This window comes from Brassica napus, chromosome C5 (genome assembly GCF_020379485.1).
Source record: "Brassica napus cultivar Da-Ae chromosome C5, Da-Ae, whole genome shotgun sequence".
NCBI lineage: Eukaryota > Viridiplantae > Streptophyta > Magnoliopsida > Brassicales > Brassicaceae > Brassica > Brassica napus.
In genome coordinates, this window is record NC_063448.1 from 15,075,051 (window position 1) to 15,102,448 (window position 27,398).

At 35.8% G+C, this 27,398-nt stretch overlaps 4 protein-coding genes across 5 annotated transcripts; 3 read left to right on the forward strand and 1 right to left on the reverse strand.

The window, feature by feature from the left end:
- Nucleotides 1-294: 294 nt before the first annotated feature.
- On the forward strand, nt 295-3,144 carry LOC106399750 (endoglucanase 4). The gene is made up of 6 exons (XM_013840206.3): nt 295-908; nt 988-1,395; nt 1,738-1,830; nt 1,911-2,184; nt 2,321-2,484; nt 2,579-3,144. Exons 1-6 carry the CDS (start codon nt 573-575, stop codon nt 2,900-2,902), a joined length of 1,599 nt encoding a protein of 532 aa, XP_013695660.2. The 5' UTR covers nt 295-572; the 3' UTR covers nt 2,903-3,144.
- A 3,606-nt stretch (nt 3,145-6,750) lies between these two features.
- On the forward strand, nt 6,751-8,518 carry LOC106397893 (dynein light chain 1, cytoplasmic). Its single transcript, XM_013838519.3, has 2 exons — nt 6,751-7,187; nt 8,147-8,518. Exons 1-2 carry the CDS (start codon nt 6,954-6,956, stop codon nt 8,303-8,305), a joined length of 393 nt encoding a protein of 130 aa, XP_013693973.2. The 5' UTR covers nt 6,751-6,953; the 3' UTR covers nt 8,306-8,518.
- Nucleotides 8,519-10,984: 2,466 nt separating this feature from the next.
- LOC106398585 (mediator of RNA polymerase II transcription subunit 23) lies at nt 10,985-18,470 on the forward strand. Of its 2 annotated transcripts, none has more exons than XM_048758967.1 (20): nt 10,985-11,311; nt 11,394-11,437; nt 11,506-11,605; nt 11,681-12,541; nt 12,625-12,862; nt 12,954-13,171; nt 13,233-13,431; nt 13,524-13,798; nt 14,243-14,329; nt 14,441-14,535; nt 14,613-14,775; nt 14,852-15,268; nt 15,706-15,819; nt 15,903-16,028; nt 16,109-16,260; nt 16,385-16,625; nt 16,701-17,481; nt 17,568-17,749; nt 17,830-17,933; nt 18,076-18,470. In XM_048758967.1, the coding sequence occupies exons 1-20, from the start codon at nt 11,201-11,203 to the stop codon at nt 18,278-18,280; spliced, it is 4,713 nt and encodes a 1,570-aa protein (XP_048614924.1). In that variant the 5' UTR covers nt 10,985-11,200; the 3' UTR covers nt 18,281-18,470. The 2 variants fall into 2 exon arrangements, with proteins under 2 accessions (XP_048614924.1, XP_048614925.1); XM_048758968.1 differs by having other exon boundaries at nt 14,453-14,535.
- Nucleotides 18,471-18,725: 255 nt separating this feature from the next.
- LOC106400949 (ubiquitin-conjugating enzyme E2 variant 1A) lies at nt 18,726-20,502 on the reverse strand. The gene is made up of 5 exons (XM_013841356.3): nt 20,301-20,502; nt 20,003-20,142; nt 19,343-19,468; nt 19,124-19,250; nt 18,726-18,963 (listed from the first exon to the last, which is right to left on the reverse strand). The coding sequence occupies exons 1-5, from the start codon at nt 20,326-20,328 to the stop codon at nt 18,908-18,910; spliced, it is 477 nt and encodes a 158-aa protein (XP_013696810.1). The 5' UTR covers nt 20,329-20,502; the 3' UTR covers nt 18,726-18,907.
- Nucleotides 20,503-27,398: the final 6,896 nt, after the last annotated feature.

Sequence of the window (27,398 nt, forward strand, 5' to 3'; positions counted from 1 at the left end):
TAGACTCTTTTTTTTTGTTGGATTTCAAAAATGTAGGAACAAAGTTATACATATTTGTTTGGATTAAAATAATTTCAATAATTCGATAAAAAATATATGACAATATTACGGAATAACATTTTTGAAGTTAAACATTAAGTTTTGGTTTAAATCATATGTGTTTGAATTCTAATTAGTTTTCTGATTGTTTAAGCTATATGATGATTGGTTAGCGGAGTTGAATTCGGCACATTACTCCAAGTATAATGAATACATGCATTATATACATTTAATCATATATAGCGTATGTTTGAGTTGAACCGGTTCAATGATATGACCAACATAAGTTTTGAAAATTGCTATAAACAACTAGTATATCAAGACGTAACTCTTGGTTTAACTTGTCATGGATAGGGCAATACGGAAAAATCTTTACGTATACCCTAAAAAGCCTAAATTACTGGGAATCGCTCGTCAATCACGGGTCACAACCCGACCCGATCAACCGTATCTACCCAACATGGTCCACCTTCGTCCAATCAATTAAATCCACGTAGGAACTATCCATTGTCACTTGTCTCGTGGAATCCCAAATGACTCTTTCTTTTTCGAGTATAAAAGAGCCTACGCACAACGAGTCTTTCATATCTCTCCCGCTATATATTACAAATACAAATAAAAAAAGAACAGAACCAAACTCAAGAGTTATAAAAATGGCGGGAAAATCGTTAACTTTGTCGGGACTGGCGGCGGCGATTATTCTCGTTATGCTTCTACTTTCACCGGAGATCTGCACCGGACATGACTATCGCGACGCTCTCAAGAAGAGCATCCTTTTCTTCGAAGGTCAACGCTCCGGCAAGCTGCCACCAGATCAACGCCTCAAGTGGCGCCGTGACTCCGCATTACGAGACGGTTCCTCCGCCGGCGTACGTCCACCGTCTTCAAAACCCTCTCTTTATTAATAACTCGCAATCTTTTACTGATATTTGTTTTTTTTATTTTCAGGTGGACTTGACCGGAGGCTACTACGACGCCGGAGACAACGTGAAGTTCGGTTTCCCGATGGCCTTCACGACGACCATGATGTCATGGAGCGTCATAGACTTCGGGAAAACGATGGGACCGGAGTTAGAAAACGCCGTGAAAGCGATCAAATGGGGAACGGACTACCTCCTCAAAGCGACTGCGATTCCCAGCGTCGTGTTCGTACAAGTCGGAGACGCTTACTCCGACCACAACTGCTGGGAACGTCCTGAGGACATGGACACGCTACGAACGGTTTACAAAGTCGACAAGGATCATCCTGGTTCTGAAGTCGCTGGCGAGACTGCCGCCGCTTTAGCCGCCGCGTCGATCGTGTTTGCGAAACGCGATCCAGCATACTCCAAACGCCTGCTGGACCGTGCAGCAAGGGTACTCTACTTTAATTTTACTTTAACGTTCTTAATTTTCTTCTTTTTTAACAAAAATTGCATGCTTTGTCCAAAAGTTTAAACAGATAATTATGCTTTGCTTGCGTGATTAATGCTCTCTTTTATGTTTTATTATCCGTACACTTTTGATTTCTTGTTCTAACAAATTTTGACAAACATGCAATTTACGCTACTGTTAACTATAAAGCACTTCACTTTAAAATAAATAAATAAATAAAAACCACAAAATCTGACTTTGTTTTTATTTATTTGTTTGTTTTGGTCAACATCTGGCTTTCTTTAATGACTTTCAAAATGTTAATTCATTAAATCATGGATGTAGGTGTTTGCGTTCGCTAATAAGTACAGAGGAGCGTACAGTGATAGTCTTCGCCAAGCAGTATGTCCTTTTTACTGCAATTTCAACGGTTACGAGGTAACTAAAGGTTTTAATTACCACAATTAGATCTCATAATCAAAAGAAGTAAAACGTTAACCAGATGAGTGTGCGTGCAGGATGAGTTGCTCTGGGGAGCGGCATGGCTACACAAAGCTTCGAAGAAACGAGTATATAGATTGTATATTGTGAAGAACAAAGAGATTCTTAGAGCTGGAGAAACTATTCACGAGTTTGGTTGGGATAACAAACATGCTGGGATTAATGTCTTAATCTCCAAAATGGTCTTAATGGGAAAAGCAGATTATTTTCAGAGCTTTAAGCAAAACGCTGACGAGTTTATCTGTTCTTTATTGCCTGGGATTTCTCACCCTCAAGTGGAATACTCACTAGGTAAAATAAAAAAAGTTTTAATTAACTAGTTTCTCTTGTTTCAAAAAAATAAAAATAAAAATAAACTAGTTTCTCTAGTGACTTTATTTGTACTCATCATGTTTGATTTTTACTGGGTAATTTAACACAAACACAGGAGGATTACTAGTGAAAAGTGGAGGGAGTAACATGCAGCATGTAACATCTTTGTCATTTCTATTATTAACATATTCTAATTACCTAAGTCACGCCAAGAAGGTGGTGCCTTGTGGCCAATTCTCAGCTTCTCCAGCTCTTCTCCGTCAAGTAGCCAAGCGACAGGTAACTAATTAACATTCTTACATTTCCCTGTTTCAGCACCGAGATGGAGTGAACATAATAGTATTTTCTGTGCTTGTGTCGTACGTTAATGTAGGTGGACTACATACTAGGAGATAATCCAATGAAAATGTCGTACATGGTTGGGTATGGTTCGAGGTTTCCACAGAGGATTCACCATCGTGGAAGCTCGGTTCCTTCGGTCGTGGATCATCCTGCTCGCATAGGGTGCAAAGAAGGATCTCGTTATTTCCTCAGCCCGAACCCTAACCCTAACTTGTTAATTGGCGCTGTCGTTGGTGGGCCTAATGTCACTGACGATTTTCCTGATTCAAGGCCGTACTTTCAGCTGACTGAGCCCACGACTTACATCAACGCACCTCTACTGGGCCTTCTTAGTTACTTTTCGGCCCATGCTTAATATTCCCAAAGCATAATGATGAATAGTAGTCTGCTTGTCAAGATTTTGTCTAGAGGTGTGCTGATAACTCGTCACCACCCTAAACTACCAGATGTTGAATGTTTATTAGTTTTCTACACCAAGAGAATTCAGCCGATAGGGGAATTACTCACAAAACATTATTTTTACTATACATGTTTATGTAGCACACAAATGATCAATTGTAATTTGGAATTAAATAGTAGCTGAAATGCCTTGCTTTATGGATGATACATGTCCGTACTTCTTATTTTTTTAGATAGCATTTTATTTAAATTGCAAGGAAGAAGAAATTACAAGGTTATGAGTCATCTAGTTCAAGAGAATAGTTTGGGGAACACAATTGCTCATTTGAGATATTTACTATTTTGAACCACAACTATATCTTAACTTTAAATTCGGTCTGAAGGTGTTTCTCGTAGATTTGAATGACATAATCTAAATGATTTTTAGCAGTGTGCTGACCCATAAAAAAATCATCTATATTATTAAAAAGAAGTACCCGAAAATATTCTTACTTCATTAATTAAACTCTTTTTTTTTTGTCTTTTCCAGTTGCATTTATGAAATATCATAAAACGAATAAAACTGTCTAATTTATTACTTGTCTTTTCAGTTACATTAATGAAATATGCTTAAATGAATTTAAACTTCCTATTTTATTGTTTGTCTTTTTCAGTTACCTTAATGAAATATCCTTAAATAAATTTGGGCATAATGTCATTTAATCAACCAAAAAAATTCATGAGTTATCCTTACCTGCATAATTTTAATAATGGAGATTTTAAAAAACGTGCATCATTAAAATATTACCTAAAACATGCAGCACTAATATATAACATGCATCAATAAAACTAGAATTTGATTCACACAATTGTACGGATATTATTTTCAGTTGATTAAATTTAAAAATAATTATTTATTCAAAAAATATTTAATAATGGCTATGTTTTTAAAAATTATATGGTATTATTTGCTCATAATTCATTTGTCATTTGCTAAATTGTTAGAAAGAAAAATTTAACATAATATAACTCAGTTGTCATTTGATAAATTTATGGTTTTTATTTATATTTTTTATTATTTAATTATAATATTTTCATTTTATATTTGAAAGATAAATGAATTTTCTTTCAAACAATATTTTTGTAAAGGGCAAATCTCCAAAATAGCACATTTCTAAGTTTATATCACAAAAATAGCACTCAAAAACTAAAATGACCAAAATAGCACATTTCTAAGTTTATCCATTGAAAATTTTAATTTTTTTATTTTTCAAAATTTGAAATCTTATCCCCAAAACCTCATTTCTCAACTCTAAACCCTAAACCCTAAACTCTAAACCCTAAACCCTAAACCCTAAACCATAAACCCTAAACCCTAAACTCTAAACCCTAAACTCTAAACCCTAAACCCTAAACCCTAAACCCTAAAATCTAAACCCTAAAACCTAAAATCTAAACCCTAAACCCTAAACCATAAATCCTAAACCCCACCATTTAACTCTAAACCCTAAGTTTGTGACTTTTGATAAAACACTAAGTGCTATTTTTGTGACTTTTGACCTTGAGTGCTAGTTTGAGAACATAAACTTGATTTAGTGCTATTTTTGTCTTTTTCTCTTTTGTAAATGCATTTTAAAAAAATAATCAATTTAAATTGTTATTATCATTGAATATAATTATTTTTGACATAATTTGAGTTTTCGTTTACACCAAAATTTATCATATTTTAGGATAATTTTAATTTAAAATGTAATTTTCATATTTTTCAAAAAAAATCTTAAAATTTTTTTTAAATATTTTGTTATAATTTTTTAAAAAATATTGAGTAAATATTGAGTTACATTTCAAATAAAAAGGTAAAGATATTAAAAATATTCTAACTAAAATATGTAAAATTTAATATAGTTTTAAGGAAATGGTCAAAATAAAAAAAAATTACGCATAAAAAATCATGATTTTTGTTAACTAGACGGATCATTATTTATATGATATCGCACACGAAAGAAAAATTTCTGTTTTTACAATTATCTAATTAACTCTATATACTCATTTTTTTATATTTTTTATATGATATCACACATTCGTAAAAAAATAGATAGTTTAAGATGCAAAAAAAAAAATTACTTAACAAATATAATATGAACGAATATTACAAATACATCATTTAATAAAATAAATAATTAAAAACTGAAAATTTATACCTGCACTAGTGCGCGAGTCAGGGACTAGTTTTATTTAAGAGAATAGTTTGAAAGAGAATAGTTCATTTGAAAAAAAAAGTTCATTTGAGTTTTTTACTATTGTGGACTACCAACAACTCTGAAAATGCTTTACATAGATTTGAATGCATATAATCTTAATAGTGTATTGGTCCGCAAAGAAATTCACTGTGTCTTTCCATTGGTGTAAATCTTCACAAAATTTGAAATTTGAAACTTTGCTAAGAATATTTTAAAGTAAAATTTTATAAATTTTGTGATTACTCTTTTTATTTTTAGATCATAAAAATTTAAAATATATTTTATAGATGCTTACAATAAAAATGTGAGGAGGTTTTTTCTATCAAAGAAATGTGAGAAGGTTAAGTTTGCGCAGATTTTTATATTACTATAATAATAATAGTGCAGATTTTTATTTATTAGAGTTAATCAATATTAACTTTGTGTCAATTATAAAATAAAAAATGTAAAATACTGGAGTTTTGCATATGGTTAAACGTTCGGTTTAGTTTGTTTTACTAAATTTTTATTTATTTATTTTAGTTTCAATTTGTGAAAAATTACTTAGCTAAAAAATAATTCAAAGACATGTTTTGTGAATAAAATAATAACTTAAATCAAAATAATAAAAATGTATTACATTTATTATCACTTAATTTTTTTACTCTATATAATTATTTTACTAAATAATAAACTCTTTTTGTTTCACTTAATTTAGTCAAACACATATAAATAGTCTTTTTATTAGTTTATAAAATCAGTTAGACATGAACATTGACTATTCATTTAGGTACGAGTTGTTCTTTCGGGTATCATTTTTTTTTATATTAAGTCCGCTTGAATATTATAAATTTATGTGTGTGTTTTGAGTTGGGTCATTATGGGTCTGGATGAATTCGGTTTTGATTTATAAAAATCTAAAAATATCTAAATAACAAATGTATATAAAACGGGTTTAGATATTTATACCAAAAATAACCATATTACTCGATTCGATCTATATCTTTTGAATACAATTAGTTATATTACGACTCATCTAAAATATATAATACTAATTATGAAAAACAAATATCAATGTATAAAATTGTAAGAACTAATATCCGCGCAGATGCCCGGATCATTCTCTAATTTTATTTAAGAGAATAGTTTGAAATAGAATAGTTCATTTGAGTTTTTTACTATTGTGGACTACAAACAGCTCTGAAAATTCTTTCCATAGATTTGAATGCATGTAATCAATATAACTCTTAATAGTGTATTGGTCCGCAAAGAAATTCATTGTGTCTTTCCATTGGTGAAAATCTTCACAAAATTTGAAATTTGAAACTTTGCTAACTACAAAGAAAATTTTCTTGACCAGTAACTCCATTATTTTTTGGCTTATAAATAATTGAGAAACTTATCCAATAATTTGTTCGAATGGAATATTTTAAAAGTGAAATTTTATAACTTTTGTGGTGAGAAGGTTAGCTCCGACAAAATCTAACTATCTAAGAGAAGGCAGGAAAAGGGTAATAATTAATTTGAAGACCAAAGACCAAGGTGTAGAATTATGAACTTGTCTTTGGTCGGCTGGTTTACGCTAACACAAGAACGCTATTTTGTCCTACTCTCTCTTTCTCAAAAAGATCATTCCTTTTTTCTTCATTATCTCTCTCTCTCTCTCTCAGACATTTTTGTCAAACAGATGGTGCTCGCTTAACGAACTAACTAGCCCTCCGGGACTCTCTCTAGCTTTGGTTTTCTTCTCCGATTTAGAAAGGAGGAAAAAAGCGAAAACGAGATCCTAATGCAAGTAGAGCGAGTGACATGGAAGGAGTAGAGCTGGAACTAGAGAGAAGAAGCAAGTTCTTGAACAGCTTGATACAGCAGAAGAAGAAGGGTAAAGAGCAGCATGACCTTAAAGACGAGTTCAATGTACGTGTTAGAGCTTCCGATATGCCTCTGGTTATGCAGAACAGGGCCTTCGGTTTGTCGCGTGAGGTCTTGAACGCCACTCCTGGAAAGGCCGACAACAAAAGACTCGCTCTCTCCCTTAAAAAGGTCACACATCTTTTCTTTCTTTTTTTTTGTTTCTCTCTTCTGATTTCTCTGTTTATCTCTTTAAAAATCGCATATTTTATTGAAAATTTGTAGTGTACTGCTTTTGGGTCCCTATAGGGCTACCGTCTCAAGTCGCATGCTTTCTGTAGATTGTGTTACTGTCTTCTCGATCTTGCTTGACTTGACGAATCTGGAATCTTTTCCGTTTAGGATTTGGGGGGGGGGGGGGGGGGGGGGGGGGGGGGGGAATAAAGCATGAGTCTCTTTGTAACTAGTCTTGAAACTGGATGTGTTATATTTGCTTATTTGAGATGGTTTTTTTTTTTGAGCTGACTAAGGAAGGCCATGACTTATGAGACCATTTAATATCCTGGATTTTATAGAAGCTTCTTTTTCTCTTCTGTTAGTGTTAGATGGCTACTGGTCATGATAAATCTGTAGCAGGAGCCCTGTCCAAATGGAAACTTCTTTCTTCTGATAGAGACCGGTCAGGCGTTACTACCACCATATATAGAACTTTTGTACATGGGCTCAGGGTCTAATGATGGACACTTCTAAAATCTGGGGATATTGTTCCTACGTAGAGAGCATTGATTGTTAGCTTTTGAATTTGTAAAATTCCTCATATTTGACTTGAGGTATGTCAGATATTTTTATTAGAGCTTGAATTGTGGATCCAAGTCTGAGTTTACATTGGTGGTTGAGATAAAAAAAAAGCCAGTATTTACTTTACTTGTATAGTCTTTTAATAATGGCGGCCATTCTTAGGTTTTATGTTTGGCATGCGATTCAGAATCTGCTGTTTTGCCTTCTTGTTCTGATAATGGATCTCTTCTCTCCGGATAGACCTTCATATATATATTTCTCATCTCTTTGAAATTTTCCTAACTTGTTGCATAGAATTTAAACTTGCATCAAAATGTATATAAACTTTCCATCTGATCTTTACTGTTTTTCAGGATTTTGATTCAGCCTATGGCCCTGCATGGCACTGCATCGTTGGGACCAGTTTTGGTTCATACGTCACACATTCCATTGGAGGATTCATATATTTCCAGATCGACAAGGTTTATGTTCTTCTTTTCAAGACTGCAGTGGAGCCCCTCACCAATGAGTAAATGTTGATCCATCTAAAAAAGACCATCTTCAACTAGCCCCCCTTCCTTTCTGTTTTCTCTGTCTCTTATTATTCACACGCTATTTAATTTTGAGTTTGATGCAAATCAACAACAGGTTTTTAACTCGTGGCGTATAAATTTTCTTCTCCTGTGAATTGTTTCAAACTTCACAAATGCAACTTGAAATCGCCTTGAGAAAATTTCTCTTTTTCAGTATCCATCCGAAGTAAGGAGTTTCAAGCACATGCGTATGTTTGGGTTGGTGAAAGAATGTAGCAGAAGCCTATTCGGAGATTGATAAGTCTTTTCTGAGCTGTGATATTTTTTTTTTGTCAAACAACTACTTGCATTTCAGTCTACAATAATAAGTCGATCAAGGCCCTGATCTTGCCAAAGAGTCGGCCTGATAGTTTTCTAAACGAGGAACAAAAAAAACATAGGATAGTGGGACAGAAGAGAGTGGCAGATTAGCCAAGAAACGATTGAAAAACCTGTGAATCGGTTTAACTACAAAACTAAATTATACTCTCTCCGTTTCACAATGATAGACTTTCCAGCGTTTTCACGCATATAAAAAAAATACATTAAATCATTATAATAAATGTATAGTTTTCTGCAATTTTCAATTTTCAATATCTTTTAACCAATAGTAATTCAATAAAATCAATTAATTTTTTTGAAGTTTACAATTTTTTTCATAGAAAACACAAAATATATATCTTTGTGAAACAATTTTTTTTTTCTAAAACATATATCTTTTTGAAACGGAGAGAGTATTGTTTTATTTGGTTTAAAATGGTTTCTAACATTTTTTATAGCTTATTTATATTTTGCTTAACTTATATGTTTGTAATTTTCCCTTAAGAGTATCTCCAAAAGAAATTTTATAATATTAAATATAGAATTTATTAATTTCTAAAAAAAAATTTTAAAACTTCAAAATTTTGCCAGTCAAGTTTCACTACTCAAAACTTCAAATTTGAAATTTCATCTTTTTATTTACATTTTGATCCTTATAATAAATTAGACTTCACATTTATGATTCTTACGTATTTTCTCATTTATCATTTTAATACTTAAAATTTTTATATATCAAAAATATTTCAATTTTGTTCTTATAAATTCGAATATAATAAATAAAATTAAAATTAAATTAAATAAATTTTAAAATATTTTAAAACTAGAATTAGACAACAAAAATACTACAAAAGAAACTTAATAAAAAAACTTTTCAAAAAGATACATGAAGACATAATTATTACACAAATTTAAATATTACAACAACACTAATAGTCTGGTAAATTTACTTCGGAACCTCCAAAATTTCTAAAATATATTTCAAATAAATTTGTGTAACAGAATTTATGGAATAGTGTAATATTTTGGTTTTAGTTAAATATTTAATTATGTATTTCTATTTATAATTTTATATTTAAGTGTAATATTTTATTAATTAATATTACTATAATATTTTAATATTATTATAATATAATATTATTATAATATTTATATATATGTGCCAGTTATTTATAAAAGTTTTATGAATTTATATTAGTTATAATAAATATAAGGACTATAGTGTACAATACAAATAATTTTGAAGTTAAGTTTGAAGTTTTGCTTTTGGAGATGGACACCTTTAAATTTCAAATATAGAGTTTTATAAATTCTAAATTTGTGAATCTTTTTTTTGAGGTGCTCTAACTACAAGATTTTTGGTCATATACTCTTTTCCGTTTCACATGATTTATATTTTAGAATTTTCAGACATATTAAAAAATTACAAAAATATATATTTTATAAATTTTCACTAACCAAAATTTAAGAAACACAATTAATATTTTTGAATTCTAAAATTTACGTAATAAAAATGTATTGAAATATATAAAAAACTAGGTGTTTTGTCCGCACCAGCGAACGTAATTATTTTTAAAATATTTATAAATAGATGCATTATCAAATAAAAAATCATTAAAATAAGTTTATATTCATGCTTTTAAAATATTCTATAATAATGAAAAATAAATCTTTATATAGAACAATCATCACACGATATATTGTTATTACGTAAAATAAATTTGAAAACACTCATGTGTTTAAAATATTTTTAAAAAATTAAATATCGAATTTTGACAAAGTTTTTCATTCTAAGAAATTATTTTTATTGCAAAAATTAAACTTAAAACATTAATGTAACATACAATTATATACAATTTATATAGGGATTTATCTTTCTTTTTATTGTTTTAAAAAAAATTATGATGTAAAATTATTTTTTGGATAACACAATATAAACTATTTTTAAATAATTATAATTATTAAATTACTGAAATTCGTTTTAAATTTATGGTTAACTTTATTAACAAAGCTAATTATTTCTTAAGGGTTTATCTTTTAAAAAAAATTAAAAAAAATTATGATGTAAAATATTTGTTAGATAGACACAATATAAACTATTTTCAGATAATGATGATAACAAATTACTGAAATTCGTTTTTGATTTATAATCATGTATTAACAAATCTAATTATTCATTAAAAATATCATTGACTTTCGTCATTCTAACTCTTTCAACGTGGGAGTTTGATTGCCAATAATCACTTCGCAAATAACAATAACAGTATAGATATGTCTTTTGGAAATAAATTATTTTTCTAAAAATAGATCATCTCGGAAAAGAGGGATTAAGTCAGCGAAAGATTTTCCTAAAAATCCTTCTCTCCTAACAGCCAAAGCTTGTATGGAGAGTTTAGTTGACAAAGCTTTGTTTGTTCTTTGTGTTCTGCTGAACATTCTTGTCTCTGTCTAAAGCAAAAAAAAAAAAAAAAAAGAGATACCGTTTAAACCGAAAAACCTGAGAAAGATCACAAACGAACAAAGTGACAGAGAGAGCAAATGGATCAATCGCAGCAGGAGCGCACAGTCGGTGCTCCTTCATCTTCTCGATCGTATCAGTTCCATCCAGCTCGTGCTGCAATCGTCGATCTCTTCAACCTCTACTTAGGGGTATATTATATACAATCTCTTCCTCCATCTCCGACTTCTCGAATTTCAATTTCGCTGCTGATTTCACCTTTTTATTTCACAGAGAGGAAACCTTCAAAAGCCCGATGAGCCCATACGAGATCCTCCGTATGTTTCCACGATCCTCCTTACCTTCTTCAATTAGACAAATAAAAATCTAATCTTTTTGTTCACAGGAACAAATCACAGAAGCGTGTTCATGCTCCTGTTAGAGACTTACCACCTAGAAACGACCAATTCATTGTTGATTTCGAGAAGCTTCAGACCCAATTCAATGTAAAGCTTCCACCTTTTTCATCTCCTCCTCTTGTGGGTTCTGTTACATAATTGGTTTTTGCTGATTATATACAGGACCCGGATCAGTTGAGGGCAATCACGGAGTCTGTTGTGATATCTATGGTGTTGCAGTGTAGCAATCACGCACCTAGGGCTGAGTTTCTTCTCTTTGCCCTGCGTACATTGTGTAGAATTGGTTGCGTTAACTGGGATACCTTCTTACCTTCCCTTCTCTCTTCCGTCTCCGCTGCTGAGGCTTCACTAAGCCAAGCAGCAACTGCTGCTGCTACTCCTTCACAGTCTTTAGTTCCTGTTGGTGTTGGCTCTCCAGGAAACGAACCAACTGCTTTGTCAAAATCTTTAGACGTCTCCGCGAATGTGCAGCAGATTGATATGAGGAATAATAGTCAACGTGTAAAAGCTGCAGCTATAAACAGTCTGCGTCAGCTCAGCTGCAAGATCATCTTGATCGGCGTTGAGTTCAATCTCAAACCCGCCACTCACGCCGAGATCTTCCAGTGTATGATGAGCTGGCTTGTGAACTGGGACAAGAGTGATGACTCTCCCGGGAAGACGTGGAGATCTGAGAAGAGTTTAGCTGAATGGTTGAGGAGCTGTTTGGAAGTGATATGGCTGTTGGTAGATGTGGGAAAATTTAAGATTCCGTTTTATGAGTTGCTGCGGAGTGGTCTCCAGTTTATAGAGAACATACCTGATGACGAAGCCTTGTTCGCTCTTGTCATGGAGATACACCGGAGGAGAGATGCCATGGCGATGCACATGCTCATGTTGGACCAGCATCTTCACTGTCCGACGTTTGGTACTCATCGTATATCGTCTCCAACAACTGCTAATGTTTCAGCAGAAGCTGTGGCTCACCTTCGCTATTCTCCGATTACGTATCCAAGTGTGCTTGGTGAACCTTTATCTGGAGAGGTGAATAGTTTTTCGTAGCTAGGCAGACAATTTGTGTGTGTTTTAATCTCTCTTTTTTTTTTTTTTTTTAAAAAAACTGGTAGGATTTGGCAATGTCTGTTCCACAAGGAAGCTTAGATTGGGAAAGAGCAGTGCGTTGCATTAAACATGCGATTCGCACTACTCCGTCGCCAGAATGGTGGAAGCGTGTTCTGGTTGTGGCCCCTTGTTATAGGCCTTCTGCACAAGCGGGGCCCATCCCTGGTGCTGTTTTCACTTCTGAGATGATTTGTGAGGCAATCATTGACAGGATTGTTGAGCTTCTCAAGCTCACCAACTCAGGTAACGTTTAAGTGTTGAGATAACCACTATTGACTATACTAGGATGATTGTTTTGGTATTAACTTGGTATATGTTGCTTCTCTCTGTGCAGATGCAAATTGCTGGCAAGAGTGGCTTGTTTTCTCAGATATATTCTTCTTTCTAATCAAGAGTGGGTGTACTGACTTTGTTGATTTCATTGATAAGCTGGTCTTACGCCTTAACGGTGATGATAACCATATTCTTCGAACGAATCATGTGACGTGGTTGCTTGCACAAATAATACGCGTGGAGCTTGTGATGACTGCTTTGAACTCCGATCCTAGAAAGGTATTTGCACCTGCAATTCAATTACTTTTCTATGAGCTTGACATCTTGAGTTTTCTTTCAGGCGGAGACGACTAGGAAGATCTTATCATTTCACAGGGAAGATAGAGCTGATCCCAATAATCCCCAGAGCGTGTTGCTTGACTTCGTGAGCAGTTGTCAGAATCTACGGATTTGGTCACTAAGCGCAACAACTAGGGCATACCTAAACAATGAACAGCTGTTGAAGGGGAAACAGATTGATGAGTGGTGGAGAAGCAAAGGTGGAGTAGATTACTGACAACTCCTTACCGATTATGAGAACTACTCCCTTTCTCTCTCTCTCTCTCTCTCTCAATTCTGTTTCTTGTTTCAGGAGAGCGGATGATGGATTATATGAATTTGGATGATAGGTCGATTGGCATGTTCTGGGTTGTCTCCTATACCATGGCGCAACCGGCTTGCGAAACGGTTATAAACTGGTTGTCTTCAGCTGGCGTGGCTGAGTTGTTGCCTGGAGTACCACCAAACGAGAGAACGATGATGATGCAGGAAGTGAGCCCGTTGCCCATGTCATTGTTATCTGGCTTTTCCATGAACTTGTGCTTGAAGTTGGCCCTTCAGATGGAAGAAGCCTTGTTTGTTAACCAGGTTTGTTTAGTACTTTGTCTCAAAATGTTAGGCTGTAGCAAGTCTGTTAGCTTTAATTTACATCTATAGCTATAAAATTCACCAAGCTTTATTTAGTTTTTAAGGCTAAACCCAAAAAATAAAGAAATAGTTGTAGAAAGCTTTATTTTCTGTACTAAGCTGTAGGAAAAAATATTTGCTGTAGGAATATCTTTTTTTTATTTTCTTTCTCGTTTAGTTTTTACGACCACATCATATACAATTAAAGAAGGACTAAATTCTACAGTAACATTTGGACAGCTACAACCCAACTAATCATCCACATTATATATGTTAAGTGATGCAGTGGTCTATGTTGCTTTACTTAGTGACCTGTTTTCTCCACGGTCGATTGTTCAGAAATGTTATAGTAGATTTTAAAATCCTAAGTAAAATGAATTTATGTCATATTAAAACATATGGCAGCTGGTTGTTCCTAGCATTGCAATGGTAGAGACATACACAAGATTGCTGCTAATTTCCCCTCACTCTATGTTCCGTTCTCATTTCACTGTAAGCTAGTTGGTTCTTTTTTATTCCCTCATCACCTTTGTATATATTACTGTTTTTTTAAAAATAAAATTAATCATAAAGCGATTCATGAGATTGCCTAACTTTCTGTAGCAAATTGCCCAGAGAAATGCTTCTCTGCTAAGCAAGCCTCCCGTGACTTTGCTTGTTCTTGAGATTCTCAACTATCGTCTGCTTCCGTTATACAGGTAAAAAATGAACAAAAAAGTTCTCAAGTTGAAGTAGATCCTTTTATACTGACCTCACTAAATGCACCTTTTTGCAGATACCAAGGAAAAACCAAAAGTTTAATGTATGATGTTACTAAAATACTCTCTGCACTGAAAGTAAAACGTAGCGACCACCGTGTATTCAGACTAGCCGAAAATTTATGCATGAATCTCATTTTATCACTCAGAGACTTCTTTTCTGTAAAACGTGATCAAAAAGTAAGTGCGTGTGTGTGTGTTTTTTTTTTAATTTGGTGTCAGGATTAATAATTGTTCTTATGTTACCTATCACTAGGGGCCAACTGACTTCACCGAAACACTAAGCCGCATAACCATCATGACTCTAGCCATCACAATCAAAACACGTGGCATCGCAGATGCTGATCACCTGGTTTATCTGCAAACCATGTTGGAACAAGTCCTGGCGACGAGTCAGCATACCTGGTCCGAGAAGACGCTTCGCCATTTCCCATCTCTTCTCCGTGACGCTTTGATCGGACGGGTAGACAAGAGGGGCCTATCGATTCAGGCGTGGCAACAGGCTGAAACAACTGTGTTGAACCAGTGCACACAGCTTCTCTCGCCTGCTGCTGAACCCTCTTACGTTATGACGTACCTCAGTCACAGTTTTCCTCAACATCGTCAGTATCTATGTGCTGGTGCTTGTCTGCTTATGCAAGGCAACCCTGATAAGATCAACAGCGCAAATCTGGTTTGTTTTGCTTACTCTCTCTATCATGCTTCTAAAAATCCTTTTCAAGGTATCAACTCGGTTCTAGCCGAAACGATTTTATTAAACTCCGATTTATATGCTTCAAATCGGTTTATATAGGTTAAAATTGATCTAAATTAGTCGAAATCTGTTAAATTAAGCTGTTAGTACAAATCCACAAATTTATCTTTTTTTGTACATTGAATTTTGATAATTCATCATAGTTATTTTATAACTAAACTCAAAAACTAAAATATCTTATATAAATGTAATATATATATATATAACAAATCAATAATATGTTAAGGTCTAGGAGTCCCCGAATAGTTTGCCTAGGCACTAGTCCTAGCAATTTTTTGAACCTTGGTCTCTATTCAAACTTGTGAACAGATTTTTATTTGATAGTGGTATGATTTTCTCTTTGAAACGATTACCAGGCACGGGTGCTGAGAGAGGTTACTCCTGACGAAGTCACTGCTAACATATACACTTTCGTGGATGTCTTGCTTCACAACGTTCATGTAGACCTTCAGCGAGGACACGGTTTAGAGGTTCTTCTTCTCTTTGTCTGAAAAGATCGACCTCACTTTTTGTTCCTTCTTGTTAAATTTTATCCTAATATTTTGTTTCTCAGGAGATTCTAAACAAGAACGATGCAAATCTTGCATTTTTCTTCTGGACACATGAAATGCTTCCTCTCGACATTTTTCTTCTAGCGCTCATTGACCGTGATGATGATCCGCACGCCTTGATAATTGCAGTATGTTCCTCATGCTTTTACCTGAAATAAGCGTAAAGATCATATTAAAGTTTACAGATTTCTTTTCTTTTTTCCTACAGAAAAGGATACTCGAAAGGCCAGAGCTTCTACAGAGGATTAATGTGTTCTGCGTAAACCGTGGGAATCCTGAGCACTGGCTTTGCACGCAGGTGTTCAAACGCAATGAACTCCAAAAGGCCCTTGGTAACCATCTTTCTTGGAAGGACAACTGGTAATGATGTGTCTTAGACCATTTTCATGAGAACTTGGCAAACTTGTGTGTGGCATTTTTCTGCTTTTTTTTTGGCTATTTTGTGTCGCACTCTGTTAAAATTTGGGATTGTTTTGATTGCTAGGTATCCAACGTTCTTTGATGATATTGCGGCACGTTTGCTTCCAGTTATCCCACTAGTGGTGTACAGGCTCATCGAGAACAATGCGATGGATACAGCTGATAAAATTTTGACTGCATACTCGAATTTTCTGGCGTACCATCCTTTCAGATTCACGTTTGTCCGTGATATACTCGCCTATTTCTATGGTCATCTCCCCGGGCAGCTTGTTGTGAAGATTCTTAGAGTGCTTGGTCTCAGCAAGGTAATTGAAAAACACCACCAATCTTTCTTTGATTCTGAAAATCATTGAGAAATCATTTTCCATTTTTCACTGCAGATTCCATTCTCTGAATCATTCCCGCAGTACATCACACACACCGGTCCTGCCACGTGCCCACCTTTGGATTACTTTGCCAACCTCCTACTTAACCTCGTAAACTACGTTATACCTCCACTCAGCAGCAGCAGCAGCCACTGTAGCTCAAGGTCTGGCTCAATGGCCGACATCTTAAACACCTCATCGAGACCTCCTCACGGTAAAACACCAGGAGCATCCCAGCCCGGACCAGCAAACGCCTCCGAGGGACAGAAAGCATTCTACCAGATCCAGGACCCAGGAACCTACACTCAACTGGTTCTCGAAACAGCCGTGATCGAGATCCTCTCTCTACCCGTCTCCCCCGCTCAGATCATCTCTTCTCTTGTCCAGATCATCGTCAACATTCAGTCCACACTTATTCATTCTGGCAACGGCTTCCACGGCGCTGCAAACGGGGTTGGGCAGGGCTCGTCAGTACTGCCTACGTCTCCCTCGGGAGGGAGCACGGACTCCATGAGCGCGAGCCGGTCCAGCTGTATGAACACGGCGAGCTTTGTCTCTAGAAGCGGTTATACGTGCCAGCAGCTGTCGTGTCTGTTGATTCAAGCTTGCGGGCTTCTCTTGGCGCAGCTCCCTCCGGAGTTTCACACGCAGCTTTACGTTGAGGCTTCGCGTGTGACGAGGGAGACATGGTGGCTTAGCGACGGGAAGAGATCGCAAGGTGAAGTGGACTCTGCTGTTGGCTATGCTCTGATGGATCCTACATGGGCTGCTCAGGATAACACCTCCACCGCCATAGGTAACAACACTATATAGCTTCTGAATCCTTAGGTGAATGGTTCTTTGTATTTTTTGAACATGTTAGATTGTTGTGTGTGCTTCCAGGAAATGTAGTCGCCTTGCTTCATGCTTTCTTCAGCAATCTCCCACAAGAATGGCTTGATGGCACCCATCTCATCATCAAGAACCTCCGGCCTGTGACATCTGTCGCAATGCTCAGAGTCGCGTTCCGTATAATGGGGCCACTTCTCCCGAGGCTTGCTAACACACATGCACTCTTTAACAAGGTACTCTAATGAACCTCTGACTATATGTTTCTTTATTGTCAAATTTTTTTACTTTGTTATTCTTTTCTGCTCCTCAACAGACTCTAGCCCTTCTCCTGAGCACAATGGTGGATGTTTTCGGAAAGAACTCGCAGACACCGGTCCCTGTTGAAGCATCCCAGATTGCAGATCTTATTGATTTCCTGTAAGCTTCTTCTTAATTACCATACCTATAGATTCATTTGTCTCTTTATCCCAATAACAATCATATAATTGTTCAAATGACTTAACTGTGTAACACTTTCTTTAATGGAGTTTCTTTTTGTGTCGTTTTGTAACGGTTGCAGACACCATGTTGTTCACTATGAGGGACAAGGAGGAGCAGTGCAAAGTAGCAGCAAGCCGAGACCAGACACTTTGGCATTAATCGGAAGAGCAGCAGATTCTCTCCGACCAGATGTACAACACCTTCTCTCTCACCTCAGAACCGATCCCAATTCGTCTATATATGCAGCTGCTCATCAGAATACCGCGAAGACCAACACCTCTTAGAAAAAATAAGATCAGATAATATTGGTTGTATGACTTGTATCAGTGGTGGATGCAAAGTTGGTAGAGCGATAGAAAGAAGCACCGAAGCTGATACATCTAGCAACTTATTCACTGGTAAATTTGGTTTGTGGTCACAACTAATTTTATGTGTACCTGTATATTATTATCAATGATAACGTTTTGTTTATCATTGAAGCATAAGGATGAGAAAGTGCAAGTCCACAACTATTCTAATGTCACTTTCCTTTTAATAGTACAGATAGCAACCATTTCTTCAGTACACGGTACTATCAATTAGAACCTATTTACTCAAACTTCCTATTTATTAACTAACAAAAGCAAAAACTAGCTCCCTTTTTCACAACAATTAAAGCATCCAAGCAGAGGATACTGTTAAATTTACACCAGTTAATAGAACAACTTAAGAACTCGTACACGAATTGAGAATTAAGAAGAGAGTAAGTTTATTAGGATCATTATCACCTGTTTTTGGTGGACATATATATATATAATCTCAAACAACACTATAACATTAAGTTGCAGGCAATTTCCAAAAGCTTCAAATGATGTTTTATATACATTGTCCTTTATATTAATACAAATTGTTGACAGCCTCAACCTCTCTCTTCACATCACACAGCATTTAGCTGGTCCCTTTGGATCTGCCCTAGCTTCCTCGGTACCTGGATAAAAAAAAGACTTTGATTAGAAGCCTATTGGTCCTAAGACTTATCATAAGCAAACACACACAATCCAATAAAAAAACAGCTATTGTCAAAGTTTGTCTTTATCATAGAAGGATTGTAAACCGAGTTTGGTTCTGCTAATATAGAAATTACTTGCCTTCCGGGGGCTGAGCTAACTTCCGGTTATGAGAAGTCATCATTTCTTTTTTCAGTTTAACCAGAATGTCCTCCATTGTGTATTCTCGCCGCCAGTTAGTGAGCATAGGGAAGAGACTCGGTTCAACCTGAGATCATACAATTCCTTGTTATAATAAACTGATACACATATACATAAAAAACCAACAATATTCCACTCATGAGATGTCACAGAGCTTACCACTCCAGTCTCAGGGTTAACGCAGGCCATGTTTATCCTGGTCTGGAACTTCACACTTGGTGGACTTTCTGGGTACTCCTTACCACAGAACAACTTCAGCTGGAAGATCTTCCCTTCGTATGCAGTCTGATATTTAGTCATATCACCAAACAAACATCATCACAATCTTCTCAAAACCAAAACAATTTATTTCTTTATTTCTGTCCACCCCTCAAAAGTGGTAAGAAAATGTAGCTGAAATAACCATCTGGAGTAAAGCGGCGTAAACTAAAATTAATGGATCATTTGCAGTAAAAGGTAATTACTTTAGGGCACAAGGATATTACCCAAAACATAGGGACAAAAAAAGACATGATTTTTATTTTGTTTAGAGCACTTAAAAGCTTATCTTCTACAAGTTATTTAAACTTTGCATGTTAATCACTCAAACAAAGAGAATGTAAACAAGCTAATTACTTTAGGGCACAGAGACATTACCCGAGAACATGATTTTTAATTTTGTTAGAACAGTAAAAAAGCTTATATTGTTAATTCAGCTAATTACTTTAGGGCACAGAGACATTACCCGAGAACATGATTTTTAATTTTGTTAGAACAGTAAAAAAGCTTATATTGTTAATTCAGACAGAGAATGTAAAACAAGGGTTGTGAGGAGAATACATTATGAGGGCCGAGAATGGTGCCAGTCCAGGATTGCATATAGATATCATCAGCGTCGTCCATTCCATAGCTCACCGTACCATCTCCGATACCTTTCTCACCTCTCTCTAGCTCTTCCAACAATCTAAAGTTCCTTGGCACTACAAAAACAAAATTAATTAGAAAACTTTTTTTTTTGCCTAACCAATTTTTTTCCAGATCAGAAACGTGGATCCGGTCACATTCTGTTGATTAGGAAACCCTAGATCCCAAATTCAATAGCAATGATTAAAATAGAAGGGAAACGGATCGGACATACCAACGACTTTGGCTTCCTCCGAGCTCATCGTAGACGGAATCGAGATAAGATGATAAGGCAAAGGAACAATCAGAGAGAGAGAGAGAGAGAGAGTTGGAGTTTAGAAGAGAAAAGATTGGAAGAGGTGAAAAGTTTCTGGTAGAGGGGACTCCAATTATTACCCGGATCCAGGATCCGCTTCCATAACACTCGGATCTACCACTGTAGAATTTTAAATTTAATTTATTTAATTTTGGGTATCCATGATCAAATTTATAAGTATTTATACATAAAATAACTTCTAAAACAACTTTATTATTTTATTATATTTTAAATTTTATTTTATTCGTGTTAGTATTATTTTCTTTATTTTTTAATTTTTTTAATAAATTTCGATTTGAATATTCACAAATATTTCAATGTTTGATATCCAAATTTTAAATATTCACGAAACAATAGATTTATATTGGGATAATTAAAACATGGATCCAAATAGAGGTTTGAATAACATCAAATGTATGAAAATGTATTTTCATCTATGCTCCAACTTGACATGTAGAGTCAAAACTTTCATTGCAGCAATATTATTCTTGTATTAAGACTATGGCAGAAAGTGTTCCAGCTACCTTGTAGAAAATTAACATCTTATGTATAAAGTTAGGTTTGCTTCCCTCCTATGCTGTTCACGTAGGCGGATACGTCACTAATTCGAGTCTTGAGAAGCCGATACGTATCCGCGTCAAAAACGCGGCGTTTCATTAACTTGGAGTTGGAGATCGTGTGAGCTTTTGGTGTAACTCATAAACATGCATGAATATTTTCGTGTGGACTTTAGATCAAATTAAAATAATAAATTTAACAGTATACTTTTATATTTTAGTAAACAAACAATGTCATGTTATTCGTCTTATGAATACATCATAAAAACAGCTCTTATGATATTGTTGATATTCAATCCGATGATATACCGGTATGACAAATTAATGTAAATCAACATAACCGAGTACCATGATTTTAATTAGATTTACATGTGTTGAAAATACAATAAAATGTTTTTATTTATTTTAATGTGTAAAATAGCCCGTAAAAACCAAAAAAAACTAGATGAACCAATAGGTTTATAGTATATTAGTGAACGTATATATAAAATGTATAATATTATATAGTGAATTCAAAATTGAATTTACTAATTTGATATACATATACTTAGCATTTAACATATAAATAATGTCTTACAAAAAAAAACATAGGAATACTTATTTGCCTTGCCCATTTACATCAATTTATTTTTGAAGGTCCATGATTTCACGATAAATAGTGCTCCTATAATTATTTGCTTTACCAATTTACATCAATTTATTTTTTAAGGTCCATGATTTCACGATAAATAGTGCTCCTAACTTCTTCTTTTATTTTTTTTCAAACATATTATTATATATTACTCCTACTTAGCTATTTGAATAAACAAACATTCTGATATTTGATAATTTTGAACATTCTCTTCGTACGGTAAACGGTTTTATTTCAAAGTATTAATACACCAATGCAAAAATATATTTTACAAGATAATTACACGCATCTGCAGCATAAACTCTTTGTTAGATACAATCATGAATTCTATAAAAAATGTCCATGCAATATTATCATTTAATTTAAATATATTGTTAATTCATAATGCAAGTTTCCACAGTATTAATAACTTCTAAATTAATAATAAAACCTATCTAATAAATTCTAAACTTATTTAATAACGATAGAACATATTCAATTTAAAGAGTAGCAGGGAAGTTGAAGTATGATTTTCATTAGGAGAAAACTATCACATTTTAATTAAAATATACACAAACCAAACTACTCACACTAATAAAATGTTGTTTTGGCTTAGATAATATAAGCTTTTTCTTAACATAATTATCTGGTATGATCATTGCATAATTATATGCAGACATCATTAATCTTATTATATTATATTATTCGTCGTAGAATAATGAAATTTACTGTCATTTTAATTCAGTCAAAAATATTTATTAAAAATAACAACATGATCTCCGAGTTTTATATATTTATTTTCGTTTATAATATCGTTTTCAATCTGCAATTTTTTTTTAAAATGCTTCATAAAATTAATGTAAATTCATATAAAATAGTTTTTTTCTAACTTTCCGCCCGTAGGGCGAGCTGACCCTAGTCGTTTCTTAAAAAAGTATAAATAGTTAACCAAATGTGAAATCTTATGGAAATATTTGTATGGAAGTGGGGGTATTCCAGACTGCGAACTGATAGACAATGGATTTGACTCATTTTCATCCATAGTTTATAGGTATTTTTACTAATATTTATATTATTATAGAGTCTATTTATTATATTTATAAGATCATGAATTTTTTGGATATAAGTGATGATTTTGGAGCATTTTGGAGATATTTGGAGTAAGCACCCGAAATGACCATCGAGATCGACAATCAGTAGACATTGGAGAGCTAGAATCGATCGATACACAAGTCATGGTGTCGATCGATATCAAAGCGCGCAGAAAACCCGTTTGGTCACAGCCGACTTGAAGCCCAAGATTTCACTATTTTACAAAATTGCCCTTGACGAGTTTTACCCTAATTATATAAGCTTTGCCGCCATGTCAGAGGCAAAGTGTACTTTCTTTGTGTTTCATTGTTTTATTGATAGATAGGAGAGAAGATCCAAAGTTATAATTTGTGATTGGAACTCCATTGATATTTATCTTATTTATTCTATGAAGTTTTTATACTTAAGTGTTGTTATGAATTGCTTAGTCATGTCTGAATAGTTCACTTGTTAGATTTTAGGGTTTAAGTAGGTTAGGAGGGATTGGCCCCAACTATAAATTGCTGAGTTGTGATAATCATTTTTAGAATTGTTCATTAATGCATGTGTCTAGATTAGCTTCCTAGAACTTGCCCTGGGATTGATTGATAAAAACCATAGCTAATTCTCATCCTGAAAACATTCTAAATGAACTTTGTTTCTTGCTATGAGCAAGGCGAGAGCTGATCTAGTAAGCTTAGTAAGCATTCATTCAACCTACGCATAAAGCTTGACTAGAGCGCGTCGATCAATATCACACTTGAATAATCGATCGACGGTGCAAAAGGTGTATCGATCGATACGCCCATTTGGAATATCGATCGACACTTTCTATAGATCAATATAACAAGAGTTGAGATCATAGATCTAGTTAATAGTCAACAAGTCAATGCTCGCAAAGGCTGAAAGACTTGTTGATCAAATAGTTGGCTTTACATTATCAAGCGTGCAACTCATTAGGCATCTATAGGATTATAATTCCAACTTTCCTAAATAAAAACTCTAAGTCTAGCTATTTCCATTTTAGCACCAAAACCCCAAAACTTGCTAATGAACAAATACTTGTTCAATATAAAACTGCAATTTACTTTTAAAACTCTTAAAACATCTTGCTTAACAAATCATATTAGAATCTCTAGGTTCCCTAGCTCCCTGTGAATTCGATCCCTAAGTATTACAACTCGACCTCTTATTTGAGAGAATATAAATCACTCCTTTGGGTAATTTGAGTGGTATCAAATTTGGCGCCGTTGCCGGGGAGCTTTGATCGCATGTTTTCTAATTTTTGTTAAGTATTCTGACATAAAATTTTTTCTTGGATTTTTAGGTGCATGCCCAACAGTACCAGAAGCAACAAGAAATCCCAACTGATATTCTCACCAGATCCTGCAAGTTTGGAACACACGATCCGTAAGGACGCACGCTCCCTATCGACCGACAACAACACTTTCGTGTCGCTCAATTCTGCTCAACCACCGTCGACCCAGACACCAGTTCCGTCGACCGATTCTCGCTCACCCCTGTCGATCGGCAACACAAACCTTCCGTCTACCGATACCCTCCACCCGACATCGATCGACATTCCGTCTCAGAGATCGATCGATACTGAACTGCGAGCAATGGTTGCGCCTTTGATACTTGTTCGGGACAACAATGGAGATCTGCATGACCAGGAGGGTCATCTACGTAATGCAGCAGGTCAGAGAATAGACGCTTAGGGGGCTGCAATCCCTGAGCCTGATGCTACTACTACAAGTACTACCTTACCTGTAGATGAGGCTGCGCAACCCAGGACGTTGGCTGATTACAACCATCCAGATCGCTACTACACCAACAGATCAGCCATCCTTCTTCCCACCATTGAGAGGGATTTTGAGTTGAAGGCGCAATACTACACACTTGTGGGACAGTTGCCCTACCATGGACTATCCTACGAGCATCCTATGGACCATCTGGAGAGGTTCGAGGATCTGATTTATGCTATTAGAGTCGAGGGAGTCTCTGAGGACTACCTATTATGCAAGCTTTTTAGATATTCACTTGCTAGAGAAGCTCTGCATTGGCTCAAGCAGTTACAACAAGGATCTCTTAAATCCTGGAGCGACATCAAGAATGCATTCTTATGCAATTTCTTTGATGAGGCGTGTGCTGAAGACTTGAGAAGCAAGATTGCTACATTCACTCAGAAGCCTACAGAATCATTCATAGGCCCTTGGATCAGATTCAAGTCTTACCAGAGAGACTGTCCACACCACAGATTCAATGAAGTACAACTACTCAGTACTTTCTACAGAGGCATCGCGGTGCAATACCAGATGGCTCTTGATGCTTCCAGCAATGGAAACTTCAACACCAGGAATCCAGAGGAGGTAGTCAAGGTGATTGAAAACCTAGCATCCAGCAAAAGCACCAAGAACACTGATTTTGAGAGGAAGAGATCTGCCACCATCCTTGGGAATGATCAGATGGATGAGGTGAAGGCAAAACTGGACAGTGTTCACAAGCTTATCAAAAAGCAGGTTAGCTTTGTTGAAGATGCAGAAGCTGTAGAGGGTAGAACAGATGAAGAAGAAGTAAACTACATTTGTGGAGCTAGATTCCAAGGAAACCATGGAGGAAACAGAAACTCCTATGGAAATAGGAGTAACTTCAACCAAAATTCACAATACCAGAAACCCTACAACAACAGCTACAGCAATAGCAGAAATTTTGGAAGTTCCTACTACCAGAAGCCACTGCCGCCTACTCAAGAGAACAAGATTGAAGAGATGCTCGATAGGGTTCTTGAGGCACAACATCGAATGACAGTGGACTTCAATAGGAAGATAGATTCTGTCTACACCAACCTGAACACAAAGTTTGAGACTTTGAGCTCTCATGTGAAGAAGATGGAGATACAGGTGGTGCAGACAGGTGATGCTATTAGAAGGCAGGAAGCTTCAACAAGAGGAGTAGGGGATGATGTGATGAAGCACCACGTGAATGCCATTATTGAGGATGACTTTTGGCAAGTGGTGAAGGAAGAGAAGCTGCAAGAAGGCGACTTCGAGGTAGAAAGTTTGATGAGCTTCGGCGGGTCACATTGGTGTCGATCAACACCAGCCACCAAGCATCGATCGACATACACCAACTCAAATCGATCGACGGGAGTACCAGAGCATCGATCGACAACGCCTACAGAGTAAACCGCATTTTGCAATGCCGTGAAGATCCTAACTCACGAGGAGTTTGCAGCAAAACACCCACATCCGCCCAGCCCTGACAAAGTCCGAATCGATCGACATGCGAACAATAACGTCGATCGACACTCAGAAGCTATTATCGATCGACAACCATCACCGCCTATTGATTGACGAGCCCCTATCACCTACCGAGTGCAGATGCCGAAGATAGATGTGGCACGACTTAACGCACTCAGGCCCAAACCTAAACCTTCAAAACAACCACCGGAGCTTGTCAGGACACCTTCAGATGATGGAGATGATCCTATGAAAGAGGATAGGGTTTCTAATTGAAGCACCCTAAGGAGAAGAAAGGAAAAAGTGGCAAAACATCTGAAGAGGGGGGCTAATGAAAAGGAAAAGGAAAATTTCCAAAAGAGAGTCTTCAGGATTCCTCTACATAAACCATTCGAAGAAGCTTATTACAGCCACAGATTGTGGATGTTCTTCAGAGAAACCAGAGAGAAAGAAGAAGACATTAGGAGAATGTTCTGTGAAGCCAGAGAAAAGATGAGGAGAAATATTACATTGAAGAAGAAGAGTGATCCTGGGTAATTTGCAATACCATGCACAGTGCAGGGTATTGAATTCCCACATGCCTTGTGCGACACAAGAGCATCAGTCAGCATCCTACCTAGGTTATGGCAGACCATCTGGGTCTGCAGGTGGAGCCTTCGCAAGAATTGTTTACTTTTGTGGATTGTTCCCAGAAGAACTCAGGAGGAATTGTGAGAGACCTAGAGGTGCAGATTGGTAATGCCCTAGTTCCAGTTGATTTCCATGTCTTGGACATCAAGTTAAACTGGAACTCTTCTCTACTACTTGGGAGAGCCTTCTTGTCAACAGTGGGAGCAGTGTGTAACTTGCAAACCAATCAGTTGTGTCTAACACTCATCGATCCTAATGCCCACTACGACCCTATCCAATCAAGAAGCCACAGGCGATCTCCAGAAGAATCAATGATCCAGGAATCATTGCAACTTGCCACTGTGGAGATGAGTACGAAACTGAATATTCAGAATCGATCAAGACTCACACAGCAACATCGATCGATAGTGGTCACAAGAAATCGACCGACACTGCCGCCTATCCATCGATCGACACTGACTTCAACCGTGTGCGAGAAGGAGACTACTCAATTGGTAGTTGGGCAGATGAACACCATCACGAGAGCTTTGCAGTAGAAACAATAACCTACACAACAGGAGCAGATAAACTACAAGATAGTTTCATAGACGAGTAGATGCTCAACATGCAAAAGCGCGATGATACAGATCAGTTTCCAGCAAAAGCTGCTTGGGAAAGAACTCGTTCTAGTCAATCGATTGACACTCGTCATCCAAAATCGATCGACAAGATTCCTCAACAATCGACCGACATCAACAATACCACGTCGATCGACAACCATCCAATACCGAAAACCAATGAAAGCGAAAAAGATAAATCAGATAACCAGTATATAACTCCAGACGAATTTGGTATTTTCAGGGACCCTAATGGCTACGCAAAAGCCATAGACGGCCGCACACTACACGTATCTAGGGAAGATATTGCAGAT